Source organism: Diadema antillarum, unplaced genomic scaffold (genome assembly GCF_040938485.1).
Source record: "Diadema antillarum isolate AM-2024a unplaced genomic scaffold, OU_Dant_1.0 seq00000059_RagTag, whole genome shotgun sequence".
NCBI lineage: Eukaryota > Metazoa > Echinodermata > Echinoidea > Diadematoida > Diadematidae > Diadema > Diadema antillarum.
In genome coordinates this window covers 122,561-140,968 of record NW_027271164.1, presented here as the reverse complement: position 1 = coordinate 140,968, position 18,408 = coordinate 122,561, and the positions used below count along the sequence as shown (strand labels likewise).

General features: G+C 39.4%; 3 protein-coding genes across 3 annotated transcripts in view; 2 read left to right on the top strand and 1 right to left on the bottom strand.

The window, feature by feature from the left end:
- The first annotated feature begins 1,195 nt into the window (after window positions 1–1,195).
- LOC139725809 (uncharacterized) lies at window positions 1,196–9,247 on the top strand. The gene is made up of 2 exons (XM_071636889.1): window positions 1,196–2,486; window positions 7,270–9,247. The coding sequence occupies exons 1-2, from the start codon at window positions 1,480–1,482 to the stop codon at window positions 7,331–7,333; spliced, it is 1,071 nt and encodes a 356-aa protein (XP_071492990.1). The 5' UTR covers window positions 1,196–1,479; the 3' UTR covers window positions 7,334–9,247.
- Window positions 4,171–5,443, top strand: LOC139725738 (tigger transposable element-derived protein 4-like). Its single transcript, XM_071636821.1, has one exon. It carries the CDS (start codon window positions 4,217–4,219, stop codon window positions 5,441–5,443), a length of 1,227 nt encoding a protein of 408 aa, XP_071492922.1. The 5' UTR covers window positions 4,171–4,216.
- A 6,771-nt stretch (window positions 9,248–16,018) lies between the features above and the next one.
- Window positions 16,019–18,408, bottom strand: part of LOC139725814 (uncharacterized) — a 75,303-nt gene continuing 72,913 nt past the window's right edge. Inside the window, exons 27-28 of the mRNA XM_071636895.1 lie at window positions 17,203–17,391; window positions 16,019–16,790 (exon numbers count right to left, since the gene is read on the bottom strand). Of these exons, the coding sequence (XP_071492996.1) occupies window positions 16,534–16,790; window positions 17,203–17,391 (446 nt within the window). The 3' untranslated portion in view covers window positions 16,019–16,533. The remainder of the gene's footprint in view (window positions 16,791–17,202; window positions 17,392–18,408) is intronic.

The window sequence follows — 18,408 nt, the reverse complement described above, 5'->3', positions numbered from 1 at the left end:
ACACTCATCCTCCCTACCCAGCTGTACAAATTTGAGTTACCAAGAGGAAACTAAACCATAATTGTGAATGAATATAGCACTTTTGTGCCATGAAGTGGCAGCCCAGCTGGAATGGTCCCTAGATGGGTGCAGGTTTGAATCCAGTGACGGGTGGTATGTTGTGAGCCGTATTAGCGCAACAATGTTGTGAAAACAGAGAAATCAGCATGTTATTACTGCTGTTAATATTGTGATCATTATTAGTTGTAATTTTATCATTGTTATTATTGTTACTACTACTGTTGTTATTGTTGTTACTCCCTGCCAAAGGTGCGAAAATACAAGTCCAATGACACAGTGCGGAAGAAGGCGGAGTACTTGTACAACAAACTCAAGCTGGTCTTCCTTATGCAAGATTCAGAGAGTGCTGCTCAGCTCAAGATGGAGATGGAAGCAGAGGACAAGAAGGCTGCGGAGCAACCTAAAATGGGTAAAAGGGACATCCTCACTGCTCATACAGGCCCCTGGTTTTGAGTAACAGTGATAGAACAAAGCCCAGTAGTGTTGTCTTTCTCTTCTCCCCACCCCCACTAAGTTAATCATTTTCCCTGTGGAGTACTGTTATAAAGATTTAAGTAGCCGCAAGTTTTACAAAGACTTAATAACACTGTCTTGCATTGTAAGGGATTTCATTGCTCCAATTGAACTTTATCAGAGAAGACTTCACTTATGTATGGTTCAAGATGACAGAGGAAACACACAAATAGACATTTTCTCTCACATTTAAAAGATTTATATGCCCTGTGTATGGACCATAGCTGTCACTGGGTGTGGTTCCTCTCTTCTCCACTTGAATTTTGTTTCTCCCCTTTCATTCCGGTAGAGGAAGTTGCATTGGGGGCTGAAGTATGAACCAAGAACGAGCTGTACGATTAAAGTAGCACTTGCTTGATATATAGAGACTAGGCCCTCATTATTTGCGCATGCAGAGAATCAGGCATTACAGGTAATACTCATTAAAGCTTGTGTTCTCATGTTTCCTGTTCACATGCAGAAGACAAGGAGAACCGAGTGGATGAAAGTGCCAGTGTCGGGATGACAACCGAGAAAGAGGAGAAAGATCCATCACAGAAAGAGCAGGTGGATGGTCCTGCAGAACAAATTGTTGAGAAACAGGCAGAGAAGCCGGTGGAAAATGGTGAGAGGGACAGTCAAAAGGAAGCTGCTAAACAGGAGGATGAAGTGGGGAATCTCCCGGAAGCTGTTCAGAACTCGTTATCAGATACTGCTCTCACAGACAATAAAACTAATTCTGTTGATGTTGCCAAACAAGACAACCTGCAATCAGTAAAAGAGAATGTGCCAAGATTACAGGAGGATGTCCCACAAACTGATGATGGTGTTATTAAAGAGGATCAAGACATTCCAGATAAAGAGAATGTGGTCACTGAGAGAAGCCAGACACCGGAAGAGGGGAGCGGGTCACCGGAGGGCGGGCTCATGGGAGCGGACCTCTTTGCTGGGTCCAGTGTCACCAAGGATCTACTGAAACGAGCTGCAGAGGAAGGACTGATGAGGCTAGATGATGAGCCTAAAAGTGAGGAGCAGGAGGAGGAAGAGGAAGAAGACCAAGGGGAAGCAGATATGGCACTAGCCACTCCAGACAGTGATGGTGATAGTGTGGTGCTCAATAATCCTGAAGATGTCCACAAAAAGGAAGAACAATCTAAGGAGGAGGTGAAAGAAACAAAAGCAGCAACGCCAGAACCTGAAGAAGAAGAGGAGGAGGAGGAGGAAGAGGAGGAATCCAGGTTGGGTGAGGATTGGTTTGAACGGGCAAGGTCACTTCTACAGTCACGTCAAGGTTTTGAGGGAATTAAACAGAGTAGGCACAGGAAGGGTCCTCGCACCCCTCCCCCACCGCCAGAATCCTCATCCAGCAGCAGGCACAGCAGGCAGCCTCAGAGCTCAAGATGGGGTGGCTCACAATCGGAGTCCTCGTCGGCATCGTCCGGGCACAGAGTCTCCCAGTCTCACGCTCCAGTTCCCCAAGAGTATGGCCGAGCTCACAGGAGGGAGGCCAAGGATGCTTCAGTGGAGTATGGAAGGGCAGCTTGGAGGCCAAGGGAGAGCAGAGAAGTTCCCACAGAGTATGGACAGGCTTACAGAGGTGGCTTCAATATCATTCCACCTGAGTATGGGACAGCCACAGGACAAGGCCCCGAGGAGGATGAGGATGATGGCATCGATGATGATGATATACCTCCAGAGTATGGAAAGGCGTACCGTCAGCAGTCGTCAAGCCAGCCCAACCCTGCTCCTCCGGTCGGCCAGCGCATCCCCACATTGGGCTCCAGTGCCAATCTCCCCGCAGACATTCAGAGGATTCCGGTGCTGGGGTCCTCCTACCAACCTATGGGACAGCAGCAGCAGCCTCCAGGACCACCAGGAATGGCTCGGCCCATTGATGACATGGATATATCAGATGGAGAACAGGGAACTCACAGGTGAGTCTCAGATTTCATTTGGACTGTTCAGAAATTTCTCCGATGTGCTCTTTGCAGTTATCATGGATAGACTTCTTTCTCAGAAAAGTGTCAATACCTGTATTGTCTGCAGAAATATATAATCAGCTCTTAGCTAAGAAGGTACACATCTGCATAATAGTAAGATGTGCACTATGCTTCTAAATGATTAAATTGCTTTGCTTTTGTAACTTTCCAAGTATGTGTTCAGCTTTGTAGTTAGCAATTTGATTTTTTTTTTCACATTTTATGGAATGAGCTCAAGTTTTTTATGTACGTGTAGTTGTAAACATACAGTCAACCTCGCTAACCTCGATGTCGGATAAGCCAAATATCACTTACCAGATTTTTCGTTTGGAGTTTCTGTGTGTTACGACTCGCATAGCTCGAAAAACTTATACAAAGTTTCGTTACCTCAGAGGGAAGTCTAATGTCCCAATCTTAATTAACTTATTGTTTTTCCCAGCGTGTTGCTCGAAGCGAAATGCAAACATCACTCAGCATCTCCCCCCAATTAAGCGCGCGTAGACAGCGAAGACATGTCATAAATCTTTCCACACTTGATTGTAAATATTTAGAGACCAGAACGATCGTGGGCCCAAAGCAATACACAGCTGGCAAGAAAAATCCCCCACACCTACCTACACGCGTACACGGTATGCACATAGCACCCATGCCAATGGAGTGCTTACAGAAGCACTGCGCTCTGCCCCATCAACTTCTTTTCTTTAACCACTGTGTTCTGATTTGTGATTGTTATAGTCATGCCATGGGCAGAGATTTCTCAACTGTCGTGGTGCACCTGCTTAGTTGTTGACAGTTATGCTGTCCAAATATCAATCTCCTGCATAGTGCTTTTTTAACTTTTTTGTTTCATGAGGTTTGTTTCATTATTATTCTCCGCCGAGAACATAAGCACTGAATACTCTTTTTGTGGTACATGATCTGGAAGTAGGCCAAGCATAATAAAGAATAGATATGATTTAACAACAGTTTATTCAGATAAATTTCGATGTTACAGAAGGATACGCTGTAAGATTTTTCAGGCAAATATCTGGAGTAACTTCTTCGCTGAGAAAGCCATCAAATTCCAGTTAGCATGATGATATTCTATATGCCATATTTAACTTGTAATAATGCAAAATTCAATGTATACTAAGAGCACTCAAGGAGGTACTACAGTAGTCAAGCTCGCTCAGTACCTCTTGGAACAATTGATACAAAGTTGCCCATCGACCCCACATGCCCCTAAATGAAAATAGACGTCCGCCGCGAATAGCAAGAATGTGAATTGCATAACTTCAATGTCCAAATTGTGAAGAAAACTGGGTACAAACTCCTGGCAATAGACCTCTCTGCCATTATCCTTCTGTAGGTCGAAGAGAGCAGCACGTCTATCACTTTCAAGCATGGCAACGAAGCGAAAATTGAACGTAAAATCGTATCAGGAAAAATACTCAATCCTCACTTTCATGGATGAAAATCCAACATGGAAGAAAAAAGATGTTGCGGCAAAGTTTAATGTGAAGACCAATACACTGTCGGGCGTGATAAAAAAACGCCACAAAATTGTGCAAGCAGTTGAAAATCCATGTGATGCACGGAAGGGCATCAAGAGAATGAGGCAGATGGCATTCGACAATGTGGATGCGGCTTTGATCACGTGGTTTCGGCAAAAGGAATCTCTGCCTGATCTCCGGCTAGATGGGGAGATGCTGCTTGAAAAAGCCAAATACTTTGCCAAAGAATTTGGTCACGAGACAGCTCCTTCACTGAGCTGGGTAAGTCGTTTCAAGAAACGATATGGAATAGGCTACATCAAAGAGGCTGGAGAATCTGCTGGGGTGGATGAAGAGCTTATCCAAGGCTGGAAAGATGGAAAGCTGACAGATATTCTGAGGCGTTATGACCCGAAGGATATCTACATTGCTGATGAAACTGGTTTATTTTGGCAAGTGTTACCCGAGAAGTCGCTCCGTTTTCTTGGCACTACCTTCCATGGAGGTAAACAGCAGAATACACGTGTCACTGTTCTAGTGTGCGCTAATATGGATGGCAGCAACAAACTCCCCCTCTTTGTCGTCGGGAAGAGCAAGCGACCACCCGCATTTAAGAACGTGAAAAATCTGCCAGTTGCCTACAAAGCCAACAAGAAGGCCTGGATGACAGGGGCATTGTTTGAGGAATGGCTGAGGAAACTTGATGGCAAAATGGAAGGGAGAAAGATTGCTATGGTCATCAATAACTGTCCGGCTCATCCTCATATTAAGCTGGAGAACATTAAACTTGTGTTTCTGCCACCAAATACTACCAGCTTGACCCAGCCAGTGGATGGTGGTGTCATCAGAAATTTGAAACAACACTATCGGCACATCCTGGCATTCAGACGACTTGCAGCGGCAGATGGGGGAGTTCCCTTCAAATGGGACCTTCTTGATGCTATCATCGCTTTGAAGACGGCATGGAACAGGGTGTCCCAACAGACAATAGCTCATGTATACAGGAATGTGGGACTTGCTCTTCTGTGTGAGCAAGTAGAGGAAGATGGAGATCGCGGTGAAGAGGGAGGTGTTGATGATGCACAACAATTTCGCGGCATCTGGGAGAGGTTGGCCGACCTCTTCCCGCTACCTGCCATGGACGAATATGTAGACGTGGATGCAACTGACACAGGTGTCAATCTCTTAACGGATGACCAGATTGTTGAAATCACAGGAGTCAAAGAAGACGGCGAGAGCGATGACGAGAACAGTAATGGTGAAACCAGTAGCCAACAGGGGGAGGATTGTGTGCGCACACCACCTTCGATCAGTGAAGTGTGTCAAGCTCTCAACGTGATCAGACAGTTTGACATCTTTCAGCAAACACCAGCTGAGCTGCAATTGCTTGTGGAGAATTATGAGTTGTATCTCATGAGTAATTATAAAAACCATCAGTGACACTTCGCTGTTAAGCATGTTTCCGACGAACTTCTAAATGTTTCATTCCTATTACTGAAGTTATCTAGGTACTGATCGTGCAAAACCTGTTCTGTTCTTAAAATCAAACAACCTTTTTTATGACTTCCCTTCCATTACTATACACCTTTCAGTGTACTGACATATCGATTAAATACGACAGAAAAATATAAATCTGTAATGTTAGAGTTGAAAGTTTGTTTTCATTGTACAATCTGCTGTCTCATACTTAAAGTAAGGCATGGCTTTAGTGGTGACTTCATGAAAGAACAGATGCCCCAAAACTTGTTTGAACGTACAACTCAACCTTTGGGTTTCATTGATTTCAGTTCTTGCCTGATAAGTGATCAATGATTATTGTCTCATACTTAAAAGAAAGGCATGGCTCTATATGTATGATAATTTGTAGTGGTGACTTTGTGAAACAACAGACCTATTAAGAATGTATGCAGATACCCAAAGTTGTTTGAACATATAACTCAACCTTTGGGTTTCATTGATTTCAGTTCTTGCCTGATAAGTGATCAATGATTATTGTCTCATACTTAAAGTAAGGCATGGCTTCGCATGTGGTAATTTTAAGTGGTTATTCATGAAACAACAGACCTATGAAGTATATATGCAGATAACCAAAGTTGTTTGAACGTACAATTCAACCTTTGGGTTTCATTGATTTCAGTTCTTGCCTGACAAGTGATCAATGACTATTTGTCATAATACTGTACATTTATGATACAAAATTCTTCAACCTCACCCTACTTCTATGAACTTGAGAGCTAGGTGTATGAATAGGCAGAGTACTGATTCTAATTAAAACTATCAACCATTTTCAGTCCCGACTAATTTGAGGTATGCGAGGTTGACTGTATATTGCAATGATATGTCTTCCATGAATGCAACTGTGATGGAAATGGGACAGTGATATGTCTAGGTGTTGCTACACTCTTAAAGTAAACATGCCTTGAGGTGCATTTTCGATCACAATACATGTATATTACATTTTGCTCTTTTGGAAATCAAGCAATGAGAAATTCAGCAGTCCCTAGTACTTGATATTTGTTGGCTGAAAGTTGAGCTGTTCTTCATGTGTGCATGTGATATCTCAGGAGAAGGAAGCCTGTAAGTAAGAAGTAATAGAAAGTAGTAAAAACATGAGCGCTGTATTTCAGCAAAATGAACAAATTGTCCCCCCTCCCCCCCCCCCCCCAAAAAAAAATGCATCTGGAATTGCTTTAAGTCATCAAATATGCCATCCTGTTTACCATTCCAGTGATCTGATGGTGATATTGCTTGTATGTTACTCCTCATTTTCAGGTTTCAGAAATGATATCAACCTCAAATTGTCTGAACAAAATTCTGACAAACCTCATTCTCTCGTACAGTGGCACATCTTTCCTGAGAACATTCCTTAAGGCTCAATTCACAACTACATGAATTGTAGTCTAGTGGCTTTGTGATTTTGCTCTAGTGAACATATATTTCCTTGTCTATTATACATTTACGCAAAAATTTGACAGATGTTGGCATATTTTCTAAAATGACTGTCATCTACTGTAAAAGTGGAAATTTTCGCGGTGTTGAAATTTTCGCGCATTTCGCGCAATCAGAAACTAGCGCGAAAATAAAAGCATGTGAATATTTTTGCCTGCCATATGTTCCTGTGCGTGATGTCTTGATTCCGCGGAATTAAAAACACGCGAAACTCTTCTCACCCGGCCAAGGGCGAAAAATTAGTCGCGCGAAAATATCAACTTTTACAGTATGCCAGACATGTGCTATATTTGGGTTTGATTCTTCTACACACACAGAGCTAAAACCGATCAAGGTGACCAGGCCTTTAGTGACGACTGCATGGACCTCGACTCAGACTGAAGGAGGGTAGTCAGCCTCCCACAGACCATGATGGGATACTGTGTTTGTTGGAGCCCACTAACCGTCTTGGCTTTGTAAAGATCTGTGTCATCCGTAACCACATCATCTCAGTCTCAATCGCTTCTCTACTTCTCTCTAGCTCTCTAAGTCTCTCACGCTCCCAACTTTATTTTTCTGTGCCATTTCCTCCCCTTGCTGTCAGTACAGTTTGTGAGTACCTTACCAAAAGTATCCAAAGCTCAAGTAACGGACTAGTGACTACTCAGTAGTTATGCTGCAGACAATTTGGAATTGAATGGAATTGAATTTGCCACTTGCTCAATTTCCAGTGGAGATATTGCATTGAGTTGCAATGGGATTGTGTGATATTCACATTGTGTTCTTTGCCATGTTCAGTGATGGGTTCAAAATTTTATTGTGTCTCTCTGATTCTTGTTAATCACAAATTTCTTTCTAAAACAAACCTGGCATATCTTGAATAGTTAGTATGTCAATGCCCTGTAGAGGGGTCCATAAAGTTTCTAACTTTTTGTTTCAAAATCAAAGGTCTTGTTAGTCCATGCCTGATGGGGTTTCAACATATCAGGAACTTGCACACTGTTTACTGCAATAGTGTGGAGAATGTGTTGTGAGATTTAACCAGATTGCTTCAAGATGCCAAGTGAGCATTTTTTTTTTTTCTGTTTTAAACATTGTAGAGGGCTGTCATGAAGGAACATTGTGCTTTATGTTTATAATGCAATGATGTTAATGTACATGTTGCTTGGCTCCAAATGCGCTTCCAGAATTTGAGGGGGAAAATCACTGTGATTTGGTAGTGACAGGATTTCAGCTGTAAGTGGGTTTTTTGCAGAAAGCACAGAGACTTTAGAATGTTTATGTAGGCTATTCAGAGTAAATATATGGGAATGATATAGTGAACTGTTCTCACAAACACCCTATAAACCTTAGGACTATTTTTACAATATTTTAAAAAAGTTGAAAAATCTGAAAATTTGACGATATTATGAGATGGAAATTGCATTGTCATTGTAATACTTTGTAATATTGCTATCTTTGCTGTGTGGGAATGTATTCGCTGTATTCCTAAGTGACAAGACTGTACACAAAGCATTCAGAATTCTTTGTGCAGGAGGCTTGTGTGATTGGCACAGAATAAACGATACAAATTGAATTTATTTGGAGCAAATTCGCTAGAAAACTGTCTTGATTACTGAAATGTCTTGTGACAGGTAAGGTTCTGAAAAGCAAGTGTGTTGCCATTTGGCCTCAAAATGAGCAACTCTGCACGATATATTTCTTGTGGAGTATCAACTTGTCAAAACATCAGCCATTGTTAGATGTTGTTTCCGATATCATGACATGTCAGCATTTTTCAACAAACTGACTTCATGTCAAATAGTAGCCCAGCAAAGGCTTTGTAAAAGATTAGTATGTGTACAGCTATCTGTGATATGACAATTGTAGTGCCTAAACCAGCTGCATTTTCCTTATTGGGAATTGCAATTTTTTTTTTTTTTTTTGCATCAACCCAACTGCCTAACCAGGAGATTGTTCTTACATGGAGTTCATCTAATTGCAGCTCTACTAGAATTACATGTACATGTACAAACATCTACCTATTATGACACAAAATTGCCTGTTCTTTTGATACATTTGCTTCTGATTCAAATGTCTTGCCTTTTAATGGAAAGAAGGTCCATGTCTTGTAGTAAACAGTCATAAATTGAGACTTCGTTTCTTGTTTTCTGTACAAACCAAGTGCACCATAACTACTAGATGGCAAAAATCTTATAAGAAATTGGATTATCAGTGCTCACTTTTAAAATGTTAAAGTTAGGGGAGCACTCCTGTGCAAATGAGTCTTAAGCCTGATCAAATGTTGTTCAAACTACTGAGAAAAAAAAAAAAGTAAACAACCTTCAAGCATCACTTTTTTGGCTCCATAGCCAAAGAGAAGACATGTAGCTTTTCACGTCACGCATCTCACGCTGAAAGGGCAAAACAAGATCTCTTTAGAACCAAACTTTGATTGTTGAATTATGGATGCACGACAGAGGCACCTAACATATTGTATTTCACATATTTTGAAGGACGTGTCTGTAATGACAATTTATCGTACACAGTAATTGATATGTGGTCATTTTTCGTCACCATTACAAGATGATTTGACTTGGCACAACAGTCATGAGTACATGGGGAAGCTTTTATCTAAGGCCAGTTCCTTTCAGATTGGAGCCGTTTTCTTGAACCTCTCCAGAGCTGGAGCCAGTCAAATGAAGCCCCCAAATTAATCAATTCTAGCAGTAAAAGGACAATTTGCACCCCTCCCCCTCTCCTGATAATAATAATGATAATAATGTCTTCTTTATCTAGGGTAACCTCTTCAGTGTTGCCACTGAACTACATGAGCAGAATGATTGGTAAATGAAGAAGTTACAGTATAATGTATTAATAAGATCTGGCAAGATAGGACTAATTCCATTAATGAGTTACAGCCCAGTATCAACTCCAGACTCATGTGTCATGTACATTTGTACCAGGTATTATGTAACTCTTTCTTTTTACTTGTACTTCCAATACTCTGAATTCTCTGCTTGTTCATTTTGCACCCCATGTATATTTTCCTGGCAAAGATGCATCACATCATTTGTACAGAATACGATGTACCGTACCTTGACAGTGTAATGAAATACAAATGAATGTACATGAAACCAATCTACCTCGAGTGAAGTGGAGTGTTTGCACCTAGCAATCTTTTGTTTACTGAGACAGGGCGAGAGAGAGAGGGAGGGAGATGAGAAAAAGTAGAGTACTGTTAGAATGACAGAAAACAAAATTGAAGATGATACAATGTAATACAGGTCAGGAGACAATGTGGGAGACAGTGTACACGTGTACTACGGAAAAATGTATATGAGCGTTGTCAGCAGTAAAGCATGGTATGAATGGGATATTATGTACAGTAGTTTAAAACATTTAAACACAAATTGGTCTCTCCGTAGTGTCTAGTGTCTCTATATTGTAGTACTATAAGCATATATATATATATACAATGTATATATATATATATATAAAATATACATGTATATCATATACAGGGCTCGACGGCCCGGTGGCCCAGGGCCACCAAAAATGAAAGTCGGGCTACCAAATTTCCCAAAAGGGCAAATTTGGTGGCCCGCCTCGGGCCACCAAAATTTTTTGAAAAGTATGTCAATAAATTCGTAACTTTTTTGCGCCGGAAATTAGCAGTTAAATTTGTTAAAAGGATGGATGAAAAGGACTGAATGAGTGCCTGAGAGTGAGTGTTGCAAGTTTGTTGAAGTTTATTTATGAGTAGATATGTCCAACTTCTAACTCTTACTATCATAAAACTTTAATATTTGACTCATTTAAAAAAAAGGACTTTTAATGTTTTTTATTGGTTTTTTATGGGACACCAAATTTTTCTCTCGGGCCACCAAAAATTTGAAATTCTGGATTTTGGTGGCCCCATCTGGCCTTCAAACATAAAAGTTAGTGTCGAGCCATGTCATATATAATATATAATATATAATACATTACATGTATATACACTGTATATATATATATATTTGTGTGTGTGTGTGTATGCGTGTGTACAAAAGCATACAGGAGCACACTGGACATCCTTTGGAATACTGACATTTTTATTACATGTCAAGGAATTTATACACACTGTACATAAAAAGTTTGGATTTCGTTACTTTGCAAACGATGCTTTTTCATAGAGCTGTTGCCCTCTTTCCTTGAGGGCAGGGGAAATTAAGCAAAACAATGGCCAATATTTGTAGCACAGATACAGCCTGTACTAAAAAGAAAATTATCCGTAGGAAGTCGGAAGTCAAGGTTACAAATTACATATTTATCTTTTTGAATATTCAGTTTGCTGTCAAGTAGTCGCTCGTTTTACTTTATGAAGTCACTAAAGAAGAACCAATGGCAGTCTACTTTGTCTTATAATTTGACTCTATTGACAATTTCATACTCAAAATTCAAAAGCACATAAATCATGGCAAGAAACATTTTCAGAGAAGAAACCATAATCTATCGATGTTAAAGAATTCAAGATCTATTGCGAGTTACACAGGTAAGGAGATCAAGTCATTTATTACACACAGATTTAGCCTCCATAATACCAGAGCACTTTTCTGCACAATACATCATTCACACCCAGATTTTGATGAGCAAGGACAATTTGACTGATCTATGTACATGATGGTTACATTGGGCCATTCTACAAACAAAAAATAATTGGTGGAAACTGATACATGAGATGATATCAACACATTGCACACAGAGTAAGGTAGCAACATTATCCATTTCACTCACTTTGACTTTACATAAGCTAGAAAGGTGGCTGGGGACGGATTTTCTGCTTTAATCTCTAAAATGTCCATGACGGGATAGAAGGGTGGCAAAAGAGTTCACACCCTTTTTCATCTTTTGATGCATTTTCAACATGGCATATTAAAGTACTTGTATTTACACAAAACTGGCAAGGGTTTAACCGTTCTTTCGCATATTCCTAATCCCTGATTTCAGTGTTTCCTTTATGGTTTATGTATCTCAAATTCTTTTTCTCAACAATAATATATCAATAGTACAATAAATTTATTTGCCCTAATCACAAGTGTGATATTCCATATGGTGAAAAATCCATAAATGGTACAAAATGTACTGAATTAATGCAATGTAACGGGAGATTCTGTCTATTGGGAGAGCTTGATCTACTCTTCATGTTGCAGAATATGAATTTAAAAAAAAAACACAACACACAAATTAAGTTAAACTAATTTATGACTTGTTCAGAAAACATATCTCATACTGAAAAAAACAAACAAGAAAAATAAATGGAATACTCAGTACCCTGTAATCTTACAAAATCACGTCAAATTACCATATAACTTTACTGTTGCTCTAGGCGAAAAGAGTAGAATGAAGTGAAGAAGTATCAAATTTAGCAAATTCAGGTCTGATCAAGGCACATGTACATCAAAGTTTTCCAACCAGTGTATTGATATCTCGTGTAGTATTTCAGATAACCAAATGACAGAAGAATAAAAAGTAAATATATAGTGCCTCTTTCATTATTTCTATTCCTTTGGATGCTAAGCCTGCATAGGTGGAAGAGGTATTGATGTAATTATTTGTACCAAGTGAAATATCAGACAGACACAGGCAATTTGAATGCAAGAATCAGTGACGTCTTCCTGAAATGACTTCTCATACCATGTCAAGTACTGCTACACACTACCTTCATGCATTTTACGGTGTTACACAGTTGGGCTCACCCAGCGCAAACTACAAACCATGGGCCCGTTGCATAAAACCCTACCATTGAATTTCAATGGTAACTACCGTCAAAATTTGGCATCACAGCCAATCAGCATCAAGGATTATACAATTTACCGCTAATTTGAAGACTTACAGCTAGAAGGGAGCGGTAAGTCCTGCGGTAAGGGTTTTATGCAACAGGGCCCATGTTTCAAACAATCACAAACTCTCTGAGTCTGCTCCCACTAGCTTGGTTCACTCTGGACCTGACTATTTGTCCTGCACATTTTGGGAATTTTGAGGTTGTATGGGGGATGACATCACAATATACAGACCTCCCAACTATTCTCAATTTGGAAGAAAGAATGTGAATTTTTTACATTTCCCAATTCTTGTTTCAATAAAAGTTTCCTATTTTTCTTAGTATGTTTACTACACACTCCTATGGGAACTGCTCTTTCTTTCCTACTTTTGAGCCAAATCATCCCTATGTTTTTCAGTCAGAAAGGTTGAGAGGTCTGAATAGAGCAGAGGACAAGTATGATAACATGCACAATTGTTTGTTCTGTTCTTAAAAGGAATCTTTTGGATCTATTAAACACAGCTATTTGAGACATTAAGATCCCCCCCGCCCCCCCACCGGACAAAAAAAAAAAAAGGTGATCACGACAAAATAGAAATTCGAATGTTTACCATCATTCAGAGACAAAATAAAAGCAAAGTGGAAGAAACAGAGCCTGCAAATAAAATTGTTGACACAGATTTTCAAATGAATGAATTATATTGGAAGCGTACTATATCCATATTGCATAATCAAAGCATTCAAAAACTGTAAATTAATACAAAAAGGAGAGGGCATTTTAAGCCATTTACATAATTGCTCTTGAGGTCATGCATTTCTGCTAGTTACATGAGTTGTGTACATGGTCACAAAACACTTTATGTGCTAGAGGGTATATAAAATACATATACATGACAATATACAGAAATACCCTTCTACATTCAATATCTACATTCACTTTTTCATGATTGCAATAATTGATGGATATATACATATATCATTTTTGGTAAATTAAAAAAAACATAAAAGTAATTATCATACATACAGCTGTTTCATTTTTTAAACCTGTATTTACATACATTTGCAATTACATATTAAAAAAATCATGTCATCAGCCACTACAATGTGACTACAGATGCGACGACCTCTAACATCTACATCTCATGCTCCTTCTCTTCCATAATTACCTTCAGCTCATAAATGCCACTTCATCATTCAATAAGCTGACATAAATGCATAAATAAAGTGAATGCCATACTTCTGTTAGACCAGCAGAGTGATCAGGTATTAATATGGCAGGCATAGACAATAGGGAGTGGCTTGGCAAGTATACAGGCTGATGAAGAAAACAAGAAAGAAGATAGCATGAACACTGACTGCAGAAGAGTTATTTGGATAGAGAGCTTCCATCATATTTGATACATGAAATAAAGCTTAACATGTAGGCCAACCCTGCTTGATAACACTACACTAAAGTCTACGAACATTGCCACCATGTTATCAATAATTTATATATAAAAAATGTAGCTTTCTCAACTTCCACTATCAACTTTGACTCTTCAATTATTTCTTTTTCTCTCATGGAATTTGCTTGGACATCATTCCATTGTCAACTAGTCATAGGTATTAAAAGAGTGACATCAGTAATCGCTGGACAACACTTTGGTTGAACATATTTCTAGTTATTTCACGGAGCTTCCCTCATGTCGTACCAAGACTTGTGCACCTTTACAACTGGAAGAAAATTACACAGACACCCACTGAAGTGATTTGCAATACTGCTTAACCCGCTGAGGAAGAGTCCCGAGTATACTCAGGCAGGTGTCTATGGGAAATGCATGCTATATCAAAATCAGTCCATCTTCAACGGGTTAAAGGGCAGTCTAGATACCTCACAGCATTTACTTTCATGAATTTCCTCTCTGTTTTATAGTTTATGTGATCCTATTTCTTTTGTCTTGGTCCTTGGCAAACTCTTCAGACAACAAACACAGAGCCTTGCTCATACAAATTCCATATCTGCATGATTATTATGTTTATCTCCAGTCCTGCCTTCACCTCATGTGATTGAGTGAAATTCTGCACTAGAAAGCCAGTTGACAGGTCAGAAAAACTACAGATGGCACACTCAGTCCCATTCATATGAAAATGTGTAAGCTGTACACCACATGTGACAAACTCTAGAATGCTGAGGTACTTGTATTGCAAAGTAAAGCAAGTATGGAAGACGGATATAATGATGTATGGGTAGATCATGGTGATCCCTATAATGGTTTGCATGAATGCTCAAAGTCGATCACTGCATATTTATTATCAATTTGTTTTGTGTAGACTTGTGTCGTCAAAAGTTTACCATAAGAAATCTCAAAGCTGTCAAGTATAATTGATGCAGTTAAAGCCTAAGTGAGTTTCTGTATCACTTTGGTGCACTATTGAAAAAAAAAGGATTATTAAAGCCTCTTCTATTGTGCCACTTACAGTCAACTCTTAATAACAGAGAAAAACTGAAGAAGCATTTTGTGTGACTCATTTTCTCCTGTAATGAGCTCTATCTCTCTAGAGTCAATAAAGTTTAATACCTTCTACTTCTCCACTCTAATGATGTGGGTATTTATAGCTAGAAAGCTACTGTAAAAGCTGTTACTTTCACGAGGGCTCAATTTTCACAAATTTCGCAGTCACTATTAGGTCACACGAAAATATCACCACTTGATCTTGATCGCATTAAATCTATGGACAGGCATTAGTTCACTTACGATAGTCACGGTGTCAAATCGTGAAACCGACATCTTGTGAAAATGTCGGTCACCTCCTCATTCGCGAAAATATCTGCACGCAAAAACAACAGCTTTTGCAGCAGTAACAATTTGAACATGATCAAATTTCAGGCTAGCTCCTACAAACTACAGAATTGCAGTCACTTTATTTCTAACTAACAAAACTTCAGATTGCTAAAAGTGTAAACTTGTGAACAGAAAGAAGACCTTTGTTGGAATGTGTTAAATTCCACTCCTGGAATGGCAGTAAATGAAAGAAATCATACAGGCATTTTTTTTTTCCTTTTTAAATGAAAGAAATACTCACTTAACTAGCTCTACAATGATGGAGAATAGATGATAGATGCATGGAAGAAAAATTTCAAGCATCAACCATCCAAACCTATAGCATCACTGGTCTGTACGAAAATAAATTCTTCAACCTACGTCACCAGATCCAAATAGGTCTATGTAAACTTTTCATGTGAAATTTAACACATGACCCGAGGTACGATGCTGTGAAGGATGCGCATCATCAATGCCTTGATTACATACAACTTGCATGATTTTAGTAACCAATGCTAACCCATGATGGGACTGGTGTATCCTTACGCCGGCCGAATCATGCCACAAACAGTGAACCGAGTGCTGGCAATCAGATATGCAGAATTGTTGTTCGATCTGCTCTGCTCCCTACAAATTCTGCAACATGAGACAAGGGTGTTCACCAACTTGCCAACAAAGAGTGGGGGCTTGTGTCGGGCATGATCCTCCGAGAAGCCGAGCTGGCAGATTCATTCTACTTCTACATCCATCTGCCTAACAGCTTTCCTGTGGAGTGCAGCGTCGATGCATTTGTGACCCTTGATCCCTTGACTCCACATCAGTAACTTCTCTGAATTATCAAAGTCCATTTGACTTTGTAGCTACAAAATATCAACTCTAGATCTCATGACTATTCTTTGTCTCTTCAATCAAGTGCTATTTTGAAAGAGCCGTCTTCAATGTTTTGTCCCAGCCTCAGATGTCTAAAAAAGATAACATCACGAGTCATTCCTTGTCCCTCGAAGGAGGAAACATCGCTCTCATGCTTTGACTGACACTTTAGCACGTTTACTGATCTCCACAAACTCATCTTCCTCTATTTGAGGACCATTCGGTAACGACCCCGAAAGACTGGCGGATGGTGTGGTGGCCATCGGCTGGGTGTGGTTAGCCAAGGGGCGAAGCTTACCCCTGGGTGCGTTGTCATATGTGTGCATGGTATCAGGTGATGTGGTCGAAATGGGCCGGGATTTGCTGATCCCATTGGCAGTGTCTGGCAAAGGTATTAACAAGGGTTCTGCAGAATATAGATCAGAAGCACAAACATACCATGTTATATTGGCATACTCACAGACTCAAGGATTTTTCAATTTGATCTGAAGGATTTGATGAATTAGATTCCATTTTCTTTCGTTGATCTCTCTTGCAGCAAAGGTTAATATGAGATTGTATGTAACAAACTGCCTGCTCAAGACTGATAAAAGTATAATTATGTTAGAAAGTGATTTATAATACACGTATATGTGGACTAAACAATGCAGTGTTGATAGTTGCAGACTGTTTTCCATCAATATCACTGCATGCCTGACAACATACAATTATCTTGACAACTGGTAATTAAACACTTTAAATAGCATACCTTGATACTTCCCCTCTGTGGGGCACAACACCAGTTACATACTTGAGCTTATTTTACTGTACATTCTTACCTTGAGGGGAGAATGCAGGAGTGTTTCTTGGTATACTGGAGTAGTTGTCAGGCGTCGGTGGGAGTGGTTCTGATGCCTTCCTGGCTTGGGCAAGCATTTCATCAATATCTGCATAGATATTCTCTGATGATCCGCTCACACCTGAGTGCCTACTCAGGCTGGGGCTGCTGTTCTTGCCTTGCTTGAACACTGAACATAGAACAAAAAGCATGTCTGTTGTAACAATCACTGGCTTTTCAAGAGTATTTAATTTTGATGAAAGGCAGACAGCTCGCTGAGGTGTAAAACACAAACAACCCTTTTTCCTTTTTTTTGGGGGGGGGTGGTGGGGTGGGAGATAACATTGACAAGAAAGAAACATATGTGTAATTTCCTGAGTATTAGAATAATTAGCTTTGGAAACTGTGCACTTTTTTAACTATTTAGTTTGTTATTATCACATTTGAAATCTGTGTATCGTTTACAGAGAACAACTTTAATACACTAACAAAACAAAAAAATCCAAAATAAAAATATAATTTCGGTGGTACAATCTGACAAATTATATGAAATAAAAACTACACAATCAAGAATTATGCAATAAAAATGGTTATCAATATAACATCAGTGTGGTGAGATACACAGCAGTAACCATGACAACAGGATGTATAATGACACTGATAAAGCAGGACATTTTGCTAGAACATGCGAGACAAACAGAAGCTCAAGAACATAATCAGTTGTTGTTTTTTTCTTCATCCCTGCACAAAGATCCAGTCACATCATTATATATGCACATTCACTAAACTGAAATAACTTTTTCCTTTTTTTGAAAGTATTGAAGATTTTATCAAAGATGGGAAGATTGAAATGGAGAGAGAGATATTATACCAATTCCTCCTCTGGAAAACCTGCCTTTCTTTCAAGATGGATATTTTAATTTGCAAAGAAGGGTAATGTTGGCTTGGTGTGGCCTGCTTGTGCTGCTATTTAACATTCTTATCTATGTTCGGAAGCACTGATTCTACATCAGTTGACATCATTTACTGTTTAAACTGCATACTATGAAAGCACAATATCTGGTTTACAAGGTAAAGTATATAGTCACATCATTATCCATGCATTGGCATTAATGACCACATAACACCGCACAATGTTTTCCTTACACACAGGGTATAGAGGAAAAAAAGTGCTTCAAGAGGGATCCAGCTGGAAAACACACATACT

Bases quoted from the DNA above. Each gene is read 5' to 3' on its own strand.
- LOC139725738 (XM_071636821.1), top strand. From the start codon at position 4,217: ATGCTGCTTGAAAAAGCCAAATACTTTGCCAAAGAATTTGGTCACGAG.
- LOC139725809 (XM_071636889.1), top strand. From the start codon at position 1,480: ATGGGAGCGGACCTCTTTGCTGGGTCCAGTGTCACCAAGGATCTACTG. The intron at 2,487-7,269 runs GTGAGTCTCAGA...CTACACACACAG, and splicing joins GGAGAACAGGGAACTCACAG to AGCTAAAACCGATCAAGGTG.